Here is a 20,882-nt window from a genome sequence, read left to right as displayed (position 1 = left end):
ATGGCAATTGGATGAATGGTGTAGTAATGCATAAAGGACAGACAGACAGACATACATTCATTTATATATATCAGGAAGTGAGAGAATTACATTCCGTACGTAAAATTTGGACGCTAATTGTTTTGCGCTTAGAAGTGAATAATCGAGTTGGAACCCATTAGCTTTTCCTATTTATGACATAATCAATGCTCGTGCCAAATTTCATGTTTCTATGTGAGAAAATTACATTCCGTACGTAAAATTTGGACGCTAATTGTTTTGCGCATAGAATTGAATAATCGAGTTGGGATCCATTAGCTTTTCCTATTTATGACATATTCAATGCCCGTGCCAAATTTAATGTTTGTATGTGAGAAAATTACATTCCGTACGTAAAATTTGAATGCTAATTCTTTTGCGCATAGAATTGAATAATCGAATTGGGACCCATTAGCGTTTCCTATTTATGACATAATCAATGCTCGTGCCAAATTTCAAGTTTCTATGACATTGGGAAGCGAGAAAATTAGATTCCGTACGTAAAATTTGGACGCTAATTCTTTGGTGCTTAGAATTGAATAATCGAGTTGGGACCCATTAGCTTTTCCTATTTATGACATAATCAATGCTCGTGCCAAATTTCATGTTTCTACAACATCGGGAAGTGAGAGAATTAGTGGCAATGATGGAAATCGAATGATCGACGTGGGGGGGGGGTCGTAACTGTCGACGCACGCACGCCATTTATCATAGCATAAATGTACTATGCCTATAATCTTCCCAGGAGTGTACTCAACAACTTCCCAAAGTGTCATGGCGATCGGATGAATGGTGTAGTAGCGCATAAAGGACAAACAGACAGACACGCACGCAGACAGACACACACGCATACATTCAATTTTATATATATAGACTAGCTTACCCGTCGCGCGTTGCTGCGAAGACAGACAGACATACATTCGTTTTTATATATCTAGATAACAACCAATCACAGCGCAGCTTTTTTAGGTTACCTCAGTGGTATAATATATAACAGCCAATCACAGCGCAGCTTTCATGTTACCTCAGCTTTATAATATATAACACCCAATCACAGCGCAGCTTATATGTTACCTCAGCAGTATAAAATATAACAACCAATCACAGTGCAGCTATCATGTTACGTCAGCAGTAAGAGAAATAACAACCAATCACAGCGCAACTTTTATTCTGCCTCAGCAATATAAAAAATAGCAACGAATCACAGCGCAGCATTCATTTTACCTCAGAGGTATAATATATAGCAACCAATCACAGCACAGCTTTTATTTTACCTCAGCATTCTCAATATCCAGGAATTGTCTTGTGAAACGTTCGGCGGATGCATCATTTTGTAGTTGAACACGCATCCCGTTGCTCGTAATGCCTTTTGCTTTTGTGCTTGAGATGGAAATCAAACGATCTTTGTCTGGGGGGGCATAACTGTCGACGACGCTCGCACGAGCGCGCGCCACCTATCGTAGGATAGATGAACTATGCCAGTAATCTTCCCAGGAGTGTACTCAGCAACTTCCCAAAGTCTCATGGCGATTGGATGAATGGTGTAGTAATGCATAAAGGACAGACAGACAGACAGACATTCATTTATATATATCAGGAAGTGAGAAAATTACATTCCATACGTAAAATTTGGACGCTAATTCTTTTGCGCATAGAATTGAATAATCGACTTGGGACCCATTAACTTTTCCTATTTATGGCATAATTAATGCCCGTGCCAAATTTCAAGTTTCTATTACATCGGGAAGCGAGAAAATTTGATTCCATACGTAAAATTTGGACGCCAATTGTTTTGCGCTTAAAATTGAATAATCGAGTTGGGACCCATTAACTTTTCCTATTTATGACATAATCAATGCTCGTGCCAAATTTCAAGTTTCTATGACATTGGGAAGCGAGAAAATTAGATTCCGTACGTAAAATTTGGACGCCAATTCTTTTGCACCTAGAATTGAATAATTGAGTTGGGACCCATTAACTTTTCCTATTTATGACATAATCAATGCGCGTGCCAAATTTCAAGTTTCTATTACATTGGGAAGCGAGAGAAATCAATTCCGTACGTAAAATTTGGACGCTAATTATTTTGCGCATAGAATTGAATAATCGAGTTGGGACCGATTAGCTTTTCCTATTTATGACATATTCAATGCTCGTGCCAAATTTCACGTTTCTATGACATTGGGAAGCGAGAAAATTAGATTCCGTACGTAAAATTTGGACGCTAATTCTTTGGTGCTTAGAATTGAATAATTGAGTTGGGACCCATTAGCTTTTCCTATTTATGACATAATCAATGCTCGTGCCAAATTTAATGTTTCTACAACATCGGGAAGTGAGAGAATTAGTGGCAATGATGGAAATTGAACGATCTACGTGTGGGAGGGGGGGTCGTAACTGTCGACGCACGCACGCACGCCATTTATCGTAGCATAAATGTACTATGCCTATAATCTTCCCAGGAGTGTACTTAACAACTTCCCAAATTTTCATGGCGATCGGATGAATGGTGTAGTAGCGCATAAAGGACAAACAGACAGACACGCACGCAGACAGACACACACGCATACATTCAATTTTATATATATAGACTAGCTTACCCGTCGCGCGTTGCTGCGAAGACAGACAGACATACATTCGTTTTTATATATCTAGATAACAACCAATCACAGCGCAGCTTTTTTAGGTTACCTCAGTGGTATAATATATAACAACCAATCACAGCGCAGCTTTCATGTTACCTCAGCTTTATAATATATAACACCCAATCACAGGACAGCTTATATGTTACCTCAGCAGTATAAAATATAACAACCAATCACAGTGCAGCTATCATGTTACGTCAGCGGTATAATATATAACAACCAATCACAGCGCAGCTTTCATGTTACTTCAGCAGTAAGAGAAATAACAACCAATCACAGCGCAACTTTTATTCTGCCTCAGCAATATAAAAAATAGCAACGAATCACAGCGCAGCATTCATTTTACCTCAGCGGTATAATATATAGCAACCAATCACAGCACAGCTTTTATTTTACCTCAGCATTCTCAATATCCAGGAATTGTCTTGTGAAACGTTCGGCGGATGCATCATTTTGTAGTTGAACACGCATCCCGTTGCTCGTAATGCCTTTTGCTTTTGTGCTTGAGATGGAAATCAAACGATCTTTGTCTGGGGGGGCATAACTGTCGACGACGCTCGCACGAGCGCGCGCCACCTATCGTAGGATAGATGAACTATGCCAGTAATCTTCCCAGGAGTGTACTCAGCAACTTCCCAAAGTCTCATGGCGATTGGATGAATGGTGTAGTAATGCATAAAGGACAGACAGACAGACAGACATTCATTTATATATATCAGGAAGTGAGAAAATTACATTCCATACGTAAAATTTGGACGCTAATTCTTTTGCGCATAGAATTGAATAATCGACTTGGGACCCATTAACTTTTCCTATTTATGGCATAATCAATGCCCGTGCCAAATTTCAAGTTTCTATTACATCGGGAAGCGAGAAAATTCGATTCCGTACGTAAAATCCGGACGCCAATTGTTTTGCGCTTAAAATTGAATAATCGAGTTGGGACCGATTAACTTTTCCTATTTATGACATAATCAATGCTCGTGCCAAATTTCAAGTTTCTATTACATTGGGAAGCGAGAGAATTCGATTCCGTACGTAAAATTTGGACGCTAATTCTTTTGCACATGGAAATGAATAATCGAGTTGGGACCGATTAGCTTTTCCTATTTATGACATATTCAATGCTCGTGCCAAATTTCGAGTTTCTATGACATTGGGAAGCGAGAAAATTAGATTCCGTACGTAAAATTTGGACGCTAATTCTTTGACGCATAGAATTGAATAATCGAGTTGGGACCCATTAGCTTTTCCTATTTATGACATAATCAATGCTCCTGCCAAATTTCGCGTTTCTATTACATTGGGAAGCGAGAAAATTCGATTCCGTACGTAAAATTTGGACGCTAATTCTTTGGCGCATAGAATTGAATAATCGAGTTGGGACCCATTAGCATTTCCAATTTGTGACATATTCAATGCTCGTGCCAAATTTCAAGTTTCTATGTGAGAAAATTAGATTCCGTACGTAAAATTTGGACGCTAATTCTTTGGCGCAAAGAATTGAATAATCGAGTTGGGACCTATTAGCGTTTCCAATTTGACATAATCAATGCTCGTGCCAAATTTCAAGTTTCTATGTGAGAAAATTACATTCCGTACGTAAAATTTGGACGCTAATTCTTTTGCGCATAGAATTGAATAATCGAGTTGGGACCCATTAGCATTTCCTATTTATGACATAATCAATGCTCGTGCCAAATTTCAAGTTTCTATGTGAGAAAATTACATTCCGTACGTAAAATTTGGACGCTAATTCTTTTGCGCATAGAATTGAATAATCGAGTTGGGACCCATTAGCTTTTCCTATTTATGACATAACCAATGCCCATGCCAAATTTCACGTTTCTATGACATTGGGAAGCGAGAAAATTAGATTCCGTACGTAAAATTTGGACGCTAATTCTTTGGCGCTTACAATTGAATAATCGAGTTGGGACCCATTAGCATTTCCTATTTATGACATAATCAATGCTCGTGCCAAATTTCATGTTTCTACGACATTGGGAAGTGAGAGAATTAGTGGCAGTGATGGAAATCGAACGATCTACGTGGGGGGCGTAACTGTCGACGACGCACGCGCGCCATTTATCGTAGGATAGTTGTACTATGCCTATAATCTTCCCAGGAGTGTACTCAACAACTTCCCAAAGTTTCATGGCGATCGGATGAATGGTGTAGTAGCGCATAAAGGACAAACACACACACAGACAGACAGACAGACCTACACGCATACATTCAATTTTATATATATAGATGAATTCCAGCAATGTCAAAATCACATGTTCATATTCCATCGAAAGGTCAGAGGCTATAATCCTTTGTTTTACCGCATCCAAAGCCTTTTCATGGGTTATGGAGGTATATAGAGATACCATGTCAAATGATGTCAAAATGACATCATCGGTAATCTCTATTCTTTCTAGAATTAGCAAAAAATTCCTAGTGTCTCAAATGTATGACTCACACATTGTAGCAAATCTACGCAGTATTTTATAAAGAAAAAAAAATCTAAACATTATTGAACAATGACCCCATTCTGGACACTATGGGGCGTCCAGGGGGTGGGGGGGTGGGGGGGTTCTCTAAAGATTTATGAATTTTAGGTAATATGTAGATTGTTGGTACAATGGGTTGAAAGGGGGTTCAACAAAAAGTTGAATAGGGGTTGATCTATATTCCCTTCAGCCAATGCATCAACTAGAATAAAGTGTAAAGAGGACTGATATCGATTAGTTGGATTATCAGGCAACAACTGATAGACATCACTGTCAGATAGTTGCTTAAAAATCTCGGCCTCACACTTATTGGAATCCATCACCACCACCGCCCCGCCCTTATCAACCGCCTGGATGGTGATGGATCCATCCTGTATTAGTGACCTTAAGGCACGTCGTTCGTCCCAATTAAGGTTATGTTTCACATAACCTGGTTCTTTACGGGTACGTAACTCTTTAATGTCCGCATTAACCAATGCTATGTAGGTTTCCACCGTGTGATTACTGATAGTTGAACTAGCGCGCATCCGTAGAAGATCACGTGACATGTTGGTATGATCATGTGATGATGATGTCAGTAGAGCACTTTGCATTCTGGGATGTAGCACATGCGCATCAGTTAGATGTACGGACGCCGACAGGAAAGAATAGACGCCATGACACTTCTTCTTGCAAGTAGTAATTTACCGCTTTCTATTTTGAATCATGATTTGTTAATTGTTTTAATTAATGTGCTATATATATATATATATATATATATATGTGTTTGTAAGTGAATGTGGGTATATTTGAAAAAGACACGTTTGAGTCGAAACATCATTGCTGTATTGTTTGGGAAGAATAAAGCCATTTGAATTGCACCTGTCATTCTGCCGCCTCTACCTTTACATTCTATGGGTCCAGGGTGCTGTCACGGCATCAGCCCCAGCCCATGTGATTTATCAAGCTAGCACATCCTCATTGTTATTTGGTGCTGGATGCCAATGGAGTTAATGGCTTCTTACTCTTAACTGATTGATTGACTGGCAGTTATAATTGGCAGCCCAGCCAGCCAATCAGTAACTTTGGCTATTTAAACAGACTCCTATAGAGCAGAAGGCCAACGGTTATATTTCTTAGTATCTGGGTTTTGCAAGTTTGTGAAATAAGTACTGCAAGAAGTTCTGTCAGAGTTCATGTAGATATGGGTTTAGTGTCAATTTCAGTATCCTTGCCCATTTGTTCTGTTCAGCTCCTTCTGTGTGTGTTCTGTCTAGTATTGTTCTCCTGGATTTCTCCCACTTGACCTATTCCTGAGGCTTTTCTACCTCCGTTATTCCATCTAGAGGCATTTCAAGAAAGCTCTAGGCTCCAGTTGGGGGGGTCGCCCCTTTTGAGGATGGTACTCTGCTTCTTGGGCAGATTCAATCACTTTTAGATCAATGATAGATCCTTTCCACTTCATTTGCACTGGTGTATTTCCCATCTCCTTGTCCCCCCTTTGCCCTGGTGGTTTATGTAAGATCCCTGTCAGAAGTGATATTCACTTTTGCCATTTCTGACATTTAAGTGATAAGAAACAAATTACCACTTTGTCAGCATGTACTATTACTGATAAAGTAACAGTTTGTGCCAGTAAGTAGTAAGTGATCATGGGGAAGCTGATAAAAAGATTTAATTTATATTGAGAATTTTTACTTTTTACTACAGGCTCTCAATAGTAGTCAGATTTTTCATACTGAAATCCCCTTTTAATCGCATTTTGCTGCCCATAGTTTTGCTTCTGATGAAACAAATATTAAGCCTCTTCATATTTGCATCAGATGCTCCATGCGGGTCCTGTTGGCATCCATTATATGACGAATCCATCAGAACATCGTTTGATTTCCGAACTTCACAAGTTACGAACAATCTGTCCTGCACAGTATGATGTAATGATATGGCATTACAGCATATTGTGCAGGGACAGGACAGGCTTCTATCAAGCCTGATAGAAGCCTGTCCGGTCAGATCGTGGGACACTGTGTGGTTGCTAGTCAGCCTGGGGCCTCCTGAAAGGCCCTAGGGCTGCCTATGCAGAGCGCCTATCAAGCCGTGCGCCTGGTAGGCACTCTGCATAAGCAGCCCTGTGGCCTTTCTGCTCTGACAGCAGTATTGAAAGTGTTAACAGTTCCAACAAGTGGCGCGGCTCGTCGGAACTGCTGCCGCCGGGTGTCCACTGTAAGAGCAGCCTGCACCCGACGTTGTATGGAGCGGGATCCACCCGCGATCCTGCTCCATACAAACATTTGTTCGGACTTGCGAACAGGTTCCTGGAACGGAATCTGTTCGCAAGTAGGGGACCATCTGTATAAACCAAGCCTAAATGTTTCTTTTAGGAACCTTTGATATGCTTGTTCCTTTTGTATTTAATATAGCCAATTGTTTGTGGGACCTAGAACTACTTTAAAAACGGAATTTGACTACAATGAAAATGGCTTATAATCAGATAAAAACTAATAGTAAGCTTGCTATATTTCACCTCTCCCTGATATGAAGAGCTCCATGAATGTTTCCAAGTTTATTTCATATTTTAAGTCTGGGTTCATTTTGTAGAAGTGGTAATAGGACACCATGGCATCTTTTGGGTTTCGATACACATATATAATCTGAAAAATATAGGAATAGTAAGCATTTATTAACATTTTGATTCTAAGAGGTTGTCTCACCACATTCTATAACATTTATATATTCCTAATAATATAAATAAAGACAACCAATATTAGTCAATTGGCTAATAAATCTTAAATACTTAATTAAAACATTTCTTAATCAATACCAACTGCAAATCTAAAAGGGATCGCTAATAATAATAATGCAAAACAACATGCTCCATATACTCCTTTTATTCTCTTCTTCTTGGGTTGCAATGGCAGAGTCAACGGACATCCTAAATGCAGGGACTGGACATGTGATCTCTACTTATAAGAATACATTCGTAAGACTCATTTCAATTCATCTGATGAAGAATCAGTTTATATTTACATTTATTTTATCAACAGAGGGAGAGAAAAGCAAAACAGGGTGTATAGAAGGAATAATGGGCTCATGTAGTGTCCCAGACACAGGCCGCCTGCAGACGGGCGGGATTCCCCGCAGAACTTCCGCCCCTGGACGCCTCCATAGATTTGCATTACAATACGTAATCCTATGCAGGCGGCCGCGGTTTGTCTGCGCGAAATCACATGCAGCAAACAAACCGCGGCATGTTCTAATTCTGAAATGTCACTCACCGGCTGCCGGCCCCGCTTTGCGCATGCGCCGGCTGCCCGGCAGCCGGCCCATAAAAGGAGCTGGAGCTGTGGGAGCGGGTGAGTCGGGGGGGGGGGGGGGGGGGCTAGCAGAACTTTTGCATCTAGGCCCAAGAGACTTTAGCTACACCCCTGAATGGATGCATAAGGGGGTGGGGGTGAGGCCTGCTAACTCTACATTGTGCCCATTTTCTATAAGAATAGTTACCCTTTAAAAAAAACAGTTGTAAAATAATACTTATGTGATTTACCTTTCCCATCCTAAACCTCACATCACTTGGCATTAGATAATAAGGCAGGTGAGATGTGAAGAGACGAGGAGATGGACGACTTATAAAGTCAAATTTGTGAATGTCATATTCTATCCATGGCATTCTTAGCCTAGTGTCAACATGTTCTGTTCCGTTTCGATGTCCTTCATTAAATATTAGGCTTAGAATTTGTTGTGTCCAAACTGTGCCTGCAAAATAGGTTATAGCTCTTATTACGCTGTGCAACAAATAAAAAAAAAATGTTCATAACATAAAGTAATTGATATGTTTCTGTAAAATTAAAACCTGCTGATTCCACTGGTAACACTGAATAATAGCACCATGTCTCACTTTCAAGTTACAAACCATTTATTATACCTTTATTTAAGATAATAATACTTTGGACGTGCCATATTACTACTATTTGACTGTTTTTGGTGGAAAATGATGCTTGGATTTTGACTTCCTCCTGTAAGAAACATTACTTTCCCTCTGTAAGAACCAGCAAAAGTCGCCCATCATATTCGGATTGTACTTCCCTTTGTAACAGTCTTCAATGACTGAGATGTCTTGTGTTCATAATACTCAGTGAATAGACTTCAATGGGTTCATTCACATGAGCATATTTTTTGCACGATGTACGGGAATGGGTGGATAGAGATATGCAGTGAATACGCAGGAAACCTGCTTATTTGCACACCATTTTAATGAGCCCGTCTACGTTCTTTTTTGCATGCGCAAATATGCAGTGTAATAGTGCACTTAAAAGCATACCAGAGTAGGCGAGAAACGTGGGCATAAGCAATTTTTGGTCATGCAAATGCATATCACATTTGCATGACTGAATTGGGACTGAGCCACAATAGTGACCCCTACAGTAGCCTGAAGAAATAGTGACTCCCACAGTGGGCCTAGTAGTAAGTGACCCCCATAGTGGCCCCAGTAGTAACAGTGGCCTCTATAGTGGTCCCGAGTAGTAATAGTGACCACCATAGTGGTCCAAGGGATGCTGCCCAGCCAGAGGCCAAAGGCAACCATCTCATTGGATCAGGAATAGGTAATCTGGCGTCATGAAGATATATCTGGATACAGAATTTTATCTTTCTGTTTACTGGAGAAACCTTTGGTATTTGTCCTGCAGAAACCACAGTCAGTATGGTGGTCTCTGTATTCTCGCCATACCATCAGAATGGCGAATGGCATTCTACTCTTGCCTTTCGGCCACTGTGTGAGATGAGGGTTACATGACACACAGATATTGTGCAGTGTTACATCTTATCTTGGTCACCAAGCTTTATTCCCAAATACTTGTGATTGGCCCACTTTACCAAGGATGTTGTTTTCCTCCGCTGTATCTTTGTTGTGAACTGTCCACAGACATAGCAGACATTATCTGCGTTGTTCAGACATTTGCACCGCTCAGCCATATTCTTTAAAAAAAGCATTGCACAAAAATCGCAAAGCACAAACTTGCGATGTTTTTTTAACATTAGAAAGTCCCATTGACAATCGTGTTAAAAAAAAGCGCCGCGATATCGCAGCATTAAAAAAACGCAAGTGGGTGTGAGCCCTAATATATAGGGAGAGAGGATTCCAACACAAGGGCTTTCTCTATGAAAAATACTTTTATTATGCAAAAGTAAAAAACTATATACATTTGGTATTGCCGCAATCATACGGATCCACAGAAGAAAGTTGAGATGTTACTTATGCCATATGGTGATCAGTGCAAAATTTAATATATATAAAAAAGGGCAAAATTACTGTTTTTTCAGTTCCCCCCATAAAGAGTTATTAAAATTTAGGAAATAGGTTATATGGTCCACAGAATGGTGCCATTGATGAATACAATTCATTGTGCAAAAAAATGTCAGTTTAATAGGACTCAGCCTGCAGTACCAACCCAGGCCACTCTGCAATATACAGAGCTGTCTGCTTGCTGCAGCAAAACAGACAGAAGTGGGACAAACCTATTAAAGCAACCATCCAGTTCTGGACAAACAAAGAAGGCCACGCTGCTTCTCTGACTACCTGATGAACATCGTGCATCAGTATGCATCAGTTGTTTAGGACAGTGTTTCTTAACTCCAGTCCTCAGTGCCCCCGACAGGTCATGTTTTCAGGGCATCCTATAGTAAGAACACCTGTGGTAATGTCTGAGGCGCTGACAATAATGACATCACCTGTGCAATACTGACAGAATCCTGAAAACTTGCCCTGTTAGGGCACGTGAGGACTGGAGTTGGGAAACACTGGTTTAGGATACTATATGCTGCTCTGACTGCCAGCGCTGCTCACATGTCAGCAAAGCAATGCGGCCATCTTTATTGGTCCAGGACCAAAAGTCATTTTAGGGGCTTAACACCTTAGTGACGGCCCCATCGGGATTCTACGTCCTCACTAAAGTGGGCTTAAATCCTAGAGGACGTAGAAATATGCATCCTCTTAGGATTAAAGCCCTGTTAGCTGAGGACGTGACAACTCCATGCTGTTGGTGCCCGCAGGTAGCCGACAGCATGGAGCTGTCATCCTGGGCTGCGGGTAGTTCCCCCACCAATGCGATCGGCGCTATCCAATGGATAGCGCCGATCGCATAAAGTGCAAAAAAGTACAAAAAAAGTTAGATATTCAGCTGCCCTGATGGATCAGATCTATAAGGGCAGCTGAAATTACTCACCCGCCTTTTCCGCGTTGTCCCCCGAAGATCTGGTGCTCCCGGACCCGCCGCCACGCTCATGCGCAGAAGCCCGGGAACCCCCGGCAAATTTAAAATCTCCTGGCTCCCCACACCTGAAAGGTAGCAGGGAACCAGGAGATGTCAGCGGGGACCACAGCGAGCGGAAAAAGTTCGCGAAAAAGTTTTAAAAAGTGTCTGTTTCACCTCCCCTCATGGATCGGATCCATGAGGGGAGGTGAAAATACTCACCTCGGGTCCTCCACGATGTCCCGGTCTCCCAAGACCCGATGTCAATCATCGGGCGCGTGCATAGAGGGGCTCGAGCCCCGGGAAAATCAAAATACACATGGCAGCCAGGAGCAGAGGGATGTCACCAGGGACGTGATCACTGTTATCCAATGGATAACAGTGATCATTTAAAGTAAAAAAAAAGGTGTAAAAAAGTTAAAAAGAAGTTAAAAAAGCTTACGTTTCATCTCCCCCCACGGATCATATCCATGAGGGAGGATGCAATGACGTACCTAAGGCTGCCCGCAGGCAGGCAGAAATTAGGCGGCAGGATTTACCGCAGAATTTCCGCCCCTGGAAGCTGCCATAGGATTGCGTTAACAAACGCAATCCTATGCTAACGGCCGAGATTTGGCCGCGGGAGATCTTGCGCGGCAAACAAATCGCAGCATGCTCTATTTCTGTGCAGGGCTCGCAGAGCCCCGCTCAGAAACGTCACTCACCGGCCGCCAGCTCCGCTCTGCGCATGTGCCGGCTGCCCGGCAGCTGGGACATGAAATAGCCGCGGCCGCGGGAGCATGTGAGTGTCACACTTCTCTCTGCAGACGCTCGGGTCGGGTACTGCTGCGAGAATTCTCGCAGCCGGATCCGACTCGGCCGTCTGCAGGCGGCCTTAGGCCCCGAATTTATCCGCGGACCTTACCCCAGCTTCTGCGCACGCGCCTGTCACCAAAATGGCAGACGCATGCACAAAAGCTGTGGATTTCCAGAGTAATTTAAAAATCTTCCTGCTCCTGGCTACAAAACTTAGCTGAAAGCCTGGAGATTTCACGGAGAGCTGCAGTGAGCGGTTCCTGATCACGTGTTTGCCGTTATCCAATGGATAATGGCGATCACGTAAAAGTAAAAAAAAGTAAAGCTTCATCTCCCCTCAACGATGCGATCGGTGAGAGGAGATGAAACTTTTTACCGGAGGCCTCTGTATTTGAACCCCAATTCGATCTTCCTCCGTGAACTTTCCCGCATTCTGCACATGCGACCACCGGCAAAACACCGGACACATACGAAGGAGTCGGGGAGCCCAGAAAACGTAAAATGTCATTACCCCCAGCGACCAATGGTCGCCGAGAGCCTGGAGCTGTGACCTTGTTGAGCGGTCGCCAGTCACATGATAAAAATGTAGCGATCTACCTTAGGCCGGTCTCCCATGACCGGATAGGAATTACAGATTCCGCATGCGTCTGATCCGCGGTAATATGCAGATCAATCGCATTGGATTACACAATTCCACTCACATTAGTGGGTTGGAATTGCGTAATCCACTCGCAGAAAAGAAAACGCAGCAGGTTCTATTTTACTGCGGATATCCGCAACATAGAGCCCATTGTGCTCCATGGTCGCGGATATACCCGAAGCCCATACGCAACTACATTGTGTCATCGCTAAGCGACGGTGCGGGAAATACAAACAAAAAAAAGTGTACTGCGAATGATCGCCTATGTGAGTAGGCAGTTATGTGCAGTACATTACATGGCCGTACGCAGGGCTCACAGCTGGGATCCGCTGCGGCCCTCCGCAAGCGGATTCCACATCCGGCCGTGTGAACCCGGCGTTCTTCAGACCGCTACCTGTAATACGTAATTTACAAGAAGCCCTGAGAACGCTCGCCTTCATGCAGTTCCAGAAGCAGCTTGTTGAGCGCCTTCTGTGCGATACAGCCGCACCTCGGCAAGCTTATGGAGACTCAGAGTGACACTTTTTACACCCCATACCTGCCGCTGAGGTCACAAAATACCCCCAAAAAGCATGAGAAGAGGGGAGATACCTGGTTTTATTGCCCCATGTACGCATCCCAACCAGCATCCGTAATAACCCCTGTCTTCGGAAATACCACACAGTTCACATTATTACTTTTATCTAAGATTTGGGGAAAGCCGCAAAGGTTCGGAGGGGGTTGGGGAGAATTTTTTTAACGTGTCAATTTTTATTCCGTACAACTGCGCGATGAGGCCTGGAATTTTTTCAGTTGTGCCCTGCAATCCAATGGGTGTTCCCTCCATTACAGGCCTTGCCATGTTTCCTGTAAGTAGATTAGAGCCACAACAAGAATGTTTTTGAACACGGGATAAACAGGGGGATCCATTTTGGGGTGAAAGTCTTCATTCCTATGTAGACTGTACAAAAAAAACTGTTTTTAAATTGACAAAATTGCCAACAAAATGAAAATCGTAGCTTTTTCCTTCTGCTTTGCTTAGATTCATTCAAATACTGTGGGGTCAAAATACACAGTACACCCCTAGGTGAATTCGTTAAGGGGTCTAGTTTTCAAAATGGGGTCATTTGTGGGGGTTCTTTAGCGTTTTGGACGCTCAATGGCTCTACAAGTGGGCAATGGGGCCTGGAATTTATTCCGTTGTACCCTGAAATCCAACGGTGCTCCTTTCATTATAGGCCTTGCCATGTGTCATTTAAGTAGATTAGGGCCACAACGGGTATGTTTCTAAACACAGGACAAACAGGGGTATCCATTTTGTGGTGAACGTCTTCATTCCTATGTACACTGTACAAAAAAAACTGCTTTTAATTGACAAAATTGCCAAAAAAATAAAAACCATAATTTTTTTCCTTCTGGTTTGCTTAGATTCATTCAAATACTGTGGGGTGAAAATACGCAGTACACCCCTAGATTAATTTATTACGGGTTATAGTTTTCAAAATGGGGTCATTTGTGGGGGTTCTTTAGCGTTTTGGACGCTCAATGGCTTTACAAGTGGGCAATGGGGCCTGGAATTTTTTCCGTTGCACCCTAAAATCCAACGGGTGCTCCTTCCATTATAGGCCTAGCCATGTGTCCTTTAAGTAGATTAGGGCCACAAGCGGCATGTTTCTGAACACGGGACAAACAGGGGTATCCATTTTGGGGTGAAAGTCTTCATTTATATGTGTGCTGTACAAAAAAACCCAGTTTTTAAATTGATATAACTGCCAAAAAAAGAAAATTGTAATTTTTTCCTACTGCTTTGCTTAGATTTATTCAAAAATTGTAGGGTAAAAATACACAGTGCACCCCTAGATAAATTTGTTAAGGGGTCTAGTTTACAAAATGGGATCATTTGTTGGGGTTCTCTGTCGTTTTGGCCGCTCAAGGGCTCTACAAGTGGGCAATGGGGCCTAAATCACCTTCATGCTAAATTTCTGTTCTGAAAGCTACCAACTACTCCTTTCATTTTGGGCCCCGTTGTGCATCCAGACATAAGATTAGAGCCACAATGGGTATGTCTCTGAACATGGGACAAACAGGAGTATCCATTTTGGGGTGTAAGTCTTCATTCATGTGTGTGCTGTACAAAAAAAGCTGTTTTTAAAATGACAGAATTGCCAAAAAAACGAAAATCACAATTTTTCCCTTTTGCTTTGCTTGAATTCATTCAAAAACTGTGGGGTCAAAATGTGCAGTAAACCCCCTTAATAAATTCATTAAGGGGTCTAGTTTGTGGGGGTTCTCTTTGGTTTTGGCTGCTCAAGAGCTCTACAAAAGTGCTATGGGGCCTAAATGCCTTCAAACAAAATTTATGTTCTGAAAAACACTGACTACTCCTTTCGTTTTGGGCCCCGTTGGGCATCCACACATAAGATTAGGGCCACAATGGGTATATTTCTGAACACGGGAGAAACAGGGGTATCCATTTTGGGTTGTCAATCCTCATTTTCATATGCACTATAGGAAAAAATATTTCTTTAAAATGACATATTTGCAAAAATAAATTGAATTAATTCCTGAAAATAAACTGTGGGGTCAAAATACTTATGACACCCCTCAGTAAATACATTAAGGGGTGTAGTTTTTAAAATGGGTCATTTGGGGGGGGGGGTATCTATTATTCTGACACTCATGAGCCTTTGCAAACTTGGCTTGGTGCAGGAAAACAAAGTGTTTTTCAAAATGCTGAAAAGTAATGTTAAATTTGTACGTCATCTAAATGGTTAAAAAAAAATAAACACAAAAAATTTTCAAATGTGCATTCAGAATAAAGTAAACAGATGGAAATGTATATCCTATCAAAAACTTGTACAGTATGTTTGGACATATTTGAGATATTACAGTTGAAAATGTGAAAAAAAATGACAATTTTTTCAAACTTTTTCCAATTTTGGTACTTTTAATAAATATACACAAATTATATCGGTCTATTTTTACCACCTAAATGAAGTACAACATGTGGCGAAAAAAAACAATATCAGAATCACTTGGATATGCAAAACCTTTACGGAGTTATGCTATGTTGAACGACGCATGTCAGATTTCGAAAAATTGGCTCCGTCACTAAGGCACAAACAGGCTTCGTCACTAAGGGGTTAATACCTGAAGATTTAACATGTGGTTTCGAATTCCATTTCCAAATCTGATAGGGAAACTTAAACATTTGCTCAAGTTTTTAAAAATAAATAAACATTGAAATGTAAAATTTTAAATAATAGAAATTTTTTCTAAGGGCGTGTTCACAAGTTGCAAATTTTGGGGCATATCCACAGTAAAATTCACAACATTTTGTGCAGATCTGAAGTCGATTTCATTGTTTCAGCTGAAGGAGTAAAGTCTGCAGAGGAGCCGTGAAAGTTTCTGCACAGTGGTGTGGATTTTGGCTCAGAATTTGACATGGATTTTGGTACAGATTCTCCACTGCAGAAGATCCACACCAAATGTGCTAATACTATTTTCTACTCTATCTATCTATCTATCTATCTATCTATCTATCTATCTATCTATCTATCTATCTATCTATCTATCGACGAAAGCACTCACTAACTGACTGACTCACCACTAATTCTCTAACTTCCCGGTGTCGTACTAACATGAAATTTCGGATGATCATTCTTTAGGTCCTAAAAAGGAAAAGTAAAGGGGTCACAACTCGAAAATTCAATGCTAAGTGCAAAAGTATTAGCACCCCTGTGTAATGTACCAAATCTAATTCTCTAACTTCCCGATGTCATACAAACATAAAATTTGAGATGATCATTCTTTAGGTCCTAAATAGGAAAAGTAATGGGGTCACAACTCGATTATTCAATGCTAATTGCAAGTGTACCCCTATGTAATGTAAATTATCGGTGTCGTACAAGTGTGAAAATTGGCACGAGCATTCTTTAGGTCCTAAATGAGGAGAGAGGGGGGGGGAGTGGCACTTTCTGCAGAGGGACATCAGTACATGCAGCCTGAGGAGAATCTAACACTCCTCTATCTGTATTTTTTATTCCTCGGTTACTTTAAAGTAACCTTGACTTCATAAAATTTTCCGTGCAAACACATAAACACCGTTATCAAATTAACTTGGGCAAGGCCAGGTATATCAGCTAGTATATATGATTTATATATAAAGGTGAAAGCCCTCACTGACTGATTCACTGACTCAGATTTTAGTGCATATCCACATTGAAATCCACACCATTTGATGCACATATGAACTAGATTTCATTGTTTAGCTGAAGGAGTCAAGTCTGCAGAGGAGCTGTGAAAGTTTCTGCACCAGTGGTGTGGATTTTACAATTAAAACAGATCAAATTTCATTGGGTGAATCAGTCCATCATAGCCAGGTGCAGCATACATAATACAATCACATGTTTAAAGGTGTCATACCCAGCGCTGTGTTCAGGCTGCCGCCGGTGCAGACGCATACCTCTGACGTGGATCACTTCCTAGATTAGTAATGAAGTTCTCGCGAGACCAGCAGGGCCTTCTGCCCCGCGTCATCATCACCAGCCGTCTATTGGTATTCACAGCGCATGCGCAGGGTTCCGATGTCTGCAGCACATCGCCATAGCAACAGGGCCCCTATTATCAGAGATAGCATAATGCATACATCGCCCATGCGCATGCGCAGACTCGCGGAGCACCTGAATGGCTAAATACAGTGCTCCCTCAATCACGTAATCCCTGCATAGTCAAAAAGCCTCCATTAGTACAATCAGACAGCGCTAGAGCACCATTTTTACTGTTCAGGAATACAGTCCATTCATCACTAACCAGATAATCATAAAACTGGTATAATTATATTCATTTAATTGCAGACTAATGTTGCTCATTAGTATAGATCAGCAACGATGTTACTATACTGAGACTCATCTCTTCTATCGGCAACACTGTCACTAATAATATTCAATATAACGTTGTACTAATGCGCACACAAATTCTTTTTATAGTAAGCTCACCACCACGTATTCTTTAGGTCCTAAATAAGAAAAGTAAAGTGGTCACAGCTTGATAATTCAATACTAAGTGCAAAAGTATTGCCGCCCTTATGTAGTGTAACTTCCCGATGTGGTAGAAACATGACATTTGGCACGATCAATCTTTAGGGTCTAAATAGGAAAAGTAAAGGGGTCACAACTTGATTATTCAATGCTAAGTGCAAAAGTATTGCCACCTCTATGTAATGTACCTAATCTAATTTTCTAACTTCCCGATGTCGTAGAAACATGAAATTTGACACAACCATTCTTTAGGTCCTAAATAGGAAAAGTAAAGTGGTTACAACATAATTATTCAATGCCAAGGGCAAAAGTGTTGGCACCCTTATGTAATGTAACTCATCTAATTCTCCAACTTCCCGGTGTCGTACAAACATGAAATTTAGCACAACCATTCTTTCGGTCCTAAATGGGAAAAGTAAAGGGGTCGCAACTCGATTATTCAATGCTAATTGCAAAAGTAAGTGCATACCTATGTAATCTAAGATCCCGGTGTCGTACAAGTGTGAAATTTGCTGCAAGCATTCTTTAGCTCCTAAGTGAGGAGAGTGGGAGGCGTGGCACATTCTGCAGAGGAACATCTGTACATGCAGCCTGAAGAAAATCGAACTCTTCTCTATGTGTATATTTTATTTCTTGGTTCCTCTAAAGTAACCACGACTTCATAAAATTTTCCATGCGAACAACACGTAAACGCTGGTATCAAATTAACTCGGGCAAAGCCGGATATACCAGAGTATTAGCCAACACAAGTATAAGCCGGATCGAGCGCCAGACAATTACAGCCGGCGCTCAATAAACCAATCACAGACAGTTAGTGATGTCATTCACTGAATGGCTGTGAATGATCGAGCGCTGGCTGTGATTGCCTGGTGCCCGATCCAATTGCAGCACTTACTTACACAGCGCTGACAGCGGTGGAATTCAAGCCGAGCAGGGAGATGACAGCGGGGATGATTCTCAAGTAGCTTGCCGCACCGCTCGGGAGACCATCGCACCAGGACACAGACGTTGGCTGGGAGGTGAGTATTGCGGGTTTGTTTTTTACCTCACTCGAGTATAAGCCAAGGGGGTCTTTTTCAGCAGAAGAAAAGTGCTGAAAAAGTCGGCTTATACTCGAGTATATACAGTATATAAAGGCAAAAGCCCTCACTGACTGACTGATTCACCACTAATTCTCTAACTTCCCGGTGTCGTACAAGCATGAATTTTGGCACAACCATTGTTTGGGCCCAGATAGAAAAGGTAAAGGGGTCACAACTTGATTATTTAATACTAAGTGCAAAAGTAAGTGCACCCCTATGTAATGTACCTAATCTAATTCTCTGAATTCCTGGTGTCATACAAACATAAAATTTGGCATGACCATTCTTTAGGTCCTAAATAGGAAGAGTCAAGGGGTCACAACTCCATTATTCAATGCTAAGTGCAAAAGTAAATTAACCCATAAGTAATGTACCTAATCAAATTTTCTAACTTCCCAGTGTCGTACAAACTTGAAATTTGGCGCAACTATTCCATGGGTGCTATATAGGAAGAGTAAAGGGGTCATAACTCGATTATTTAATGCTAAGTGCAAAAGTAAGTGCCCCCTATGTTAAGTAATTTCACGGTGTCGTACAAACTTGAAATTTGACACAACCAGTTTAGATCCTAAATAGAAAAAGTAACTTGTTTATTGATTATTCAATATGAAGTGCAAAAGTAAGTAACCCCCTATGTAATGTAAATAATAACACACATCTGTACCGCACAAATCTGAAATTTGTCACAAGCATTCTTTTTGTCGTAAATAGGCAAAGTTAAGGGGTCACAACTTGGTTATTCAATTCTAAGTGCAATAGTAAGCAACCCCTCTATGTTATTTAACTTCCCGGTGTTTTACAAATGTGAAATTTGGCACGACCATTATATTTCCTACTTAGGATTTAAAGAAAGGGGTCACAACTTGAATTTTCAATTCTAAGAGCAAAGTGACCCTCCATCTTACTAATTCTCTAACTTACTGGTGTCGTACAAACTTGAAAGTTGGTGTGACCATTCTTTAGGAATAGGAAGCATAAAGGGACCACAACTTGATTATTCAATTCTAAGCATGAAAAACTGAAAATCTGCGATACATGAACATGATTATGAAACCATAAAGCCTAGGGAAATGAGTTGTATACTAAGTAGAAGCTACCTCACCTCTATGTGTATATACTGGGATGAATCTAAGGCTCCTCTAATTGTATATACTGAGGAGAATATAACGGATCTCTGTGTGTATATACTGAAGAGACTCTAACCAACCTCGGTGTGTATATACTGAGGGGAATCTAATTGACCTTTGTGTGCATATACTGAAAGGCTGTAAAGTACATAAGGAAGTGGCCATGAACTGCAGGGAGGGAGTATGCCTTTAAGGCTAACAAGGGGTTGCAACCTCCGGTCTGGGGTTAATTTGGGTAAAGAGAGGCGTTACTTTTAAGGGTAAAAAGTGAGGAGAATGGGAGGGGTGGCATATTCTGCAGAGGAACATTGGTACATGGTACATGCAATGTTTCTGAGGAGAAACTAACACTGCTCTATGTATATACATATTTTATTCCTCGGTTCCTCTTAAAGGGGTTGTTCTGCGCCGAAACGGTTTTTTTTTTTCAACCCCCCCCCCCCCGTTCGGCGCGAGACAACCCAGATGCAGGGGTTAAAAAAAAACACTGCACAGCGCTTACCTGAATCCCCGCGCTCCGGTGACTTCTTACTTACCTGCTGAAGATGGCTGCCGGAATCTTCTCCCTCGGTGGACCGCAGGGCTTCTGTGTGGTCCATTGCCGATTCCAGCCTCCTGATTGGCTGGAATCGGCACGTGACGGGGCGGAGCTACTAGGAGCCGGTCTCCGGCACGAGTGGCCCCATTCAGAAAACAAGAAGACCGGACTGCGCAAGCGCGTCTAATCCGGCGATTAGACGCTGAAAATTAGACGGCTCCATGGAAACGAGGACGCTAGCAACGGAGCAGGTAAGTGAAAAACGTCTGATAACTTCTGTATGGCTCATAATTAATG

At 41.6% G+C, this 20,882-nt stretch overlaps 1 protein-coding gene across 3 annotated transcripts in view; it reads right to left on the bottom strand.

The window, feature by feature from the left end:
- Positions 1-20,882, bottom strand: part of LOC136632701 (amine sulfotransferase-like) — a 55,746-nt gene that overhangs the window by 15,951 nt on the left and 18,913 nt on the right. For all 3 annotated transcript variants that reach the window (XM_066607782.1, XM_066607764.1, XM_066607773.1), the window contains 2 exons: positions 8,682-8,890; positions 7,662-7,788 (listed from right to left, as the gene is read on the bottom strand). In XM_066607782.1, coding sequence (XP_066463879.1) covers positions 7,662-7,788; positions 8,682-8,890 — 336 coding nt within the window. The remainder of the gene's footprint in view (positions 1-7,661; positions 7,789-8,681; positions 8,891-20,882) is intronic.

This window comes from Eleutherodactylus coqui, chromosome 1 (genome assembly GCF_035609145.1).
Source record: "Eleutherodactylus coqui strain aEleCoq1 chromosome 1, aEleCoq1.hap1, whole genome shotgun sequence".
Taxonomy (NCBI): domain Eukaryota; kingdom Metazoa; phylum Chordata; class Amphibia; order Anura; family Eleutherodactylidae; genus Eleutherodactylus; species Eleutherodactylus coqui.
This window is presented reverse-complemented; position numbering and strand designations above follow the sequence as displayed.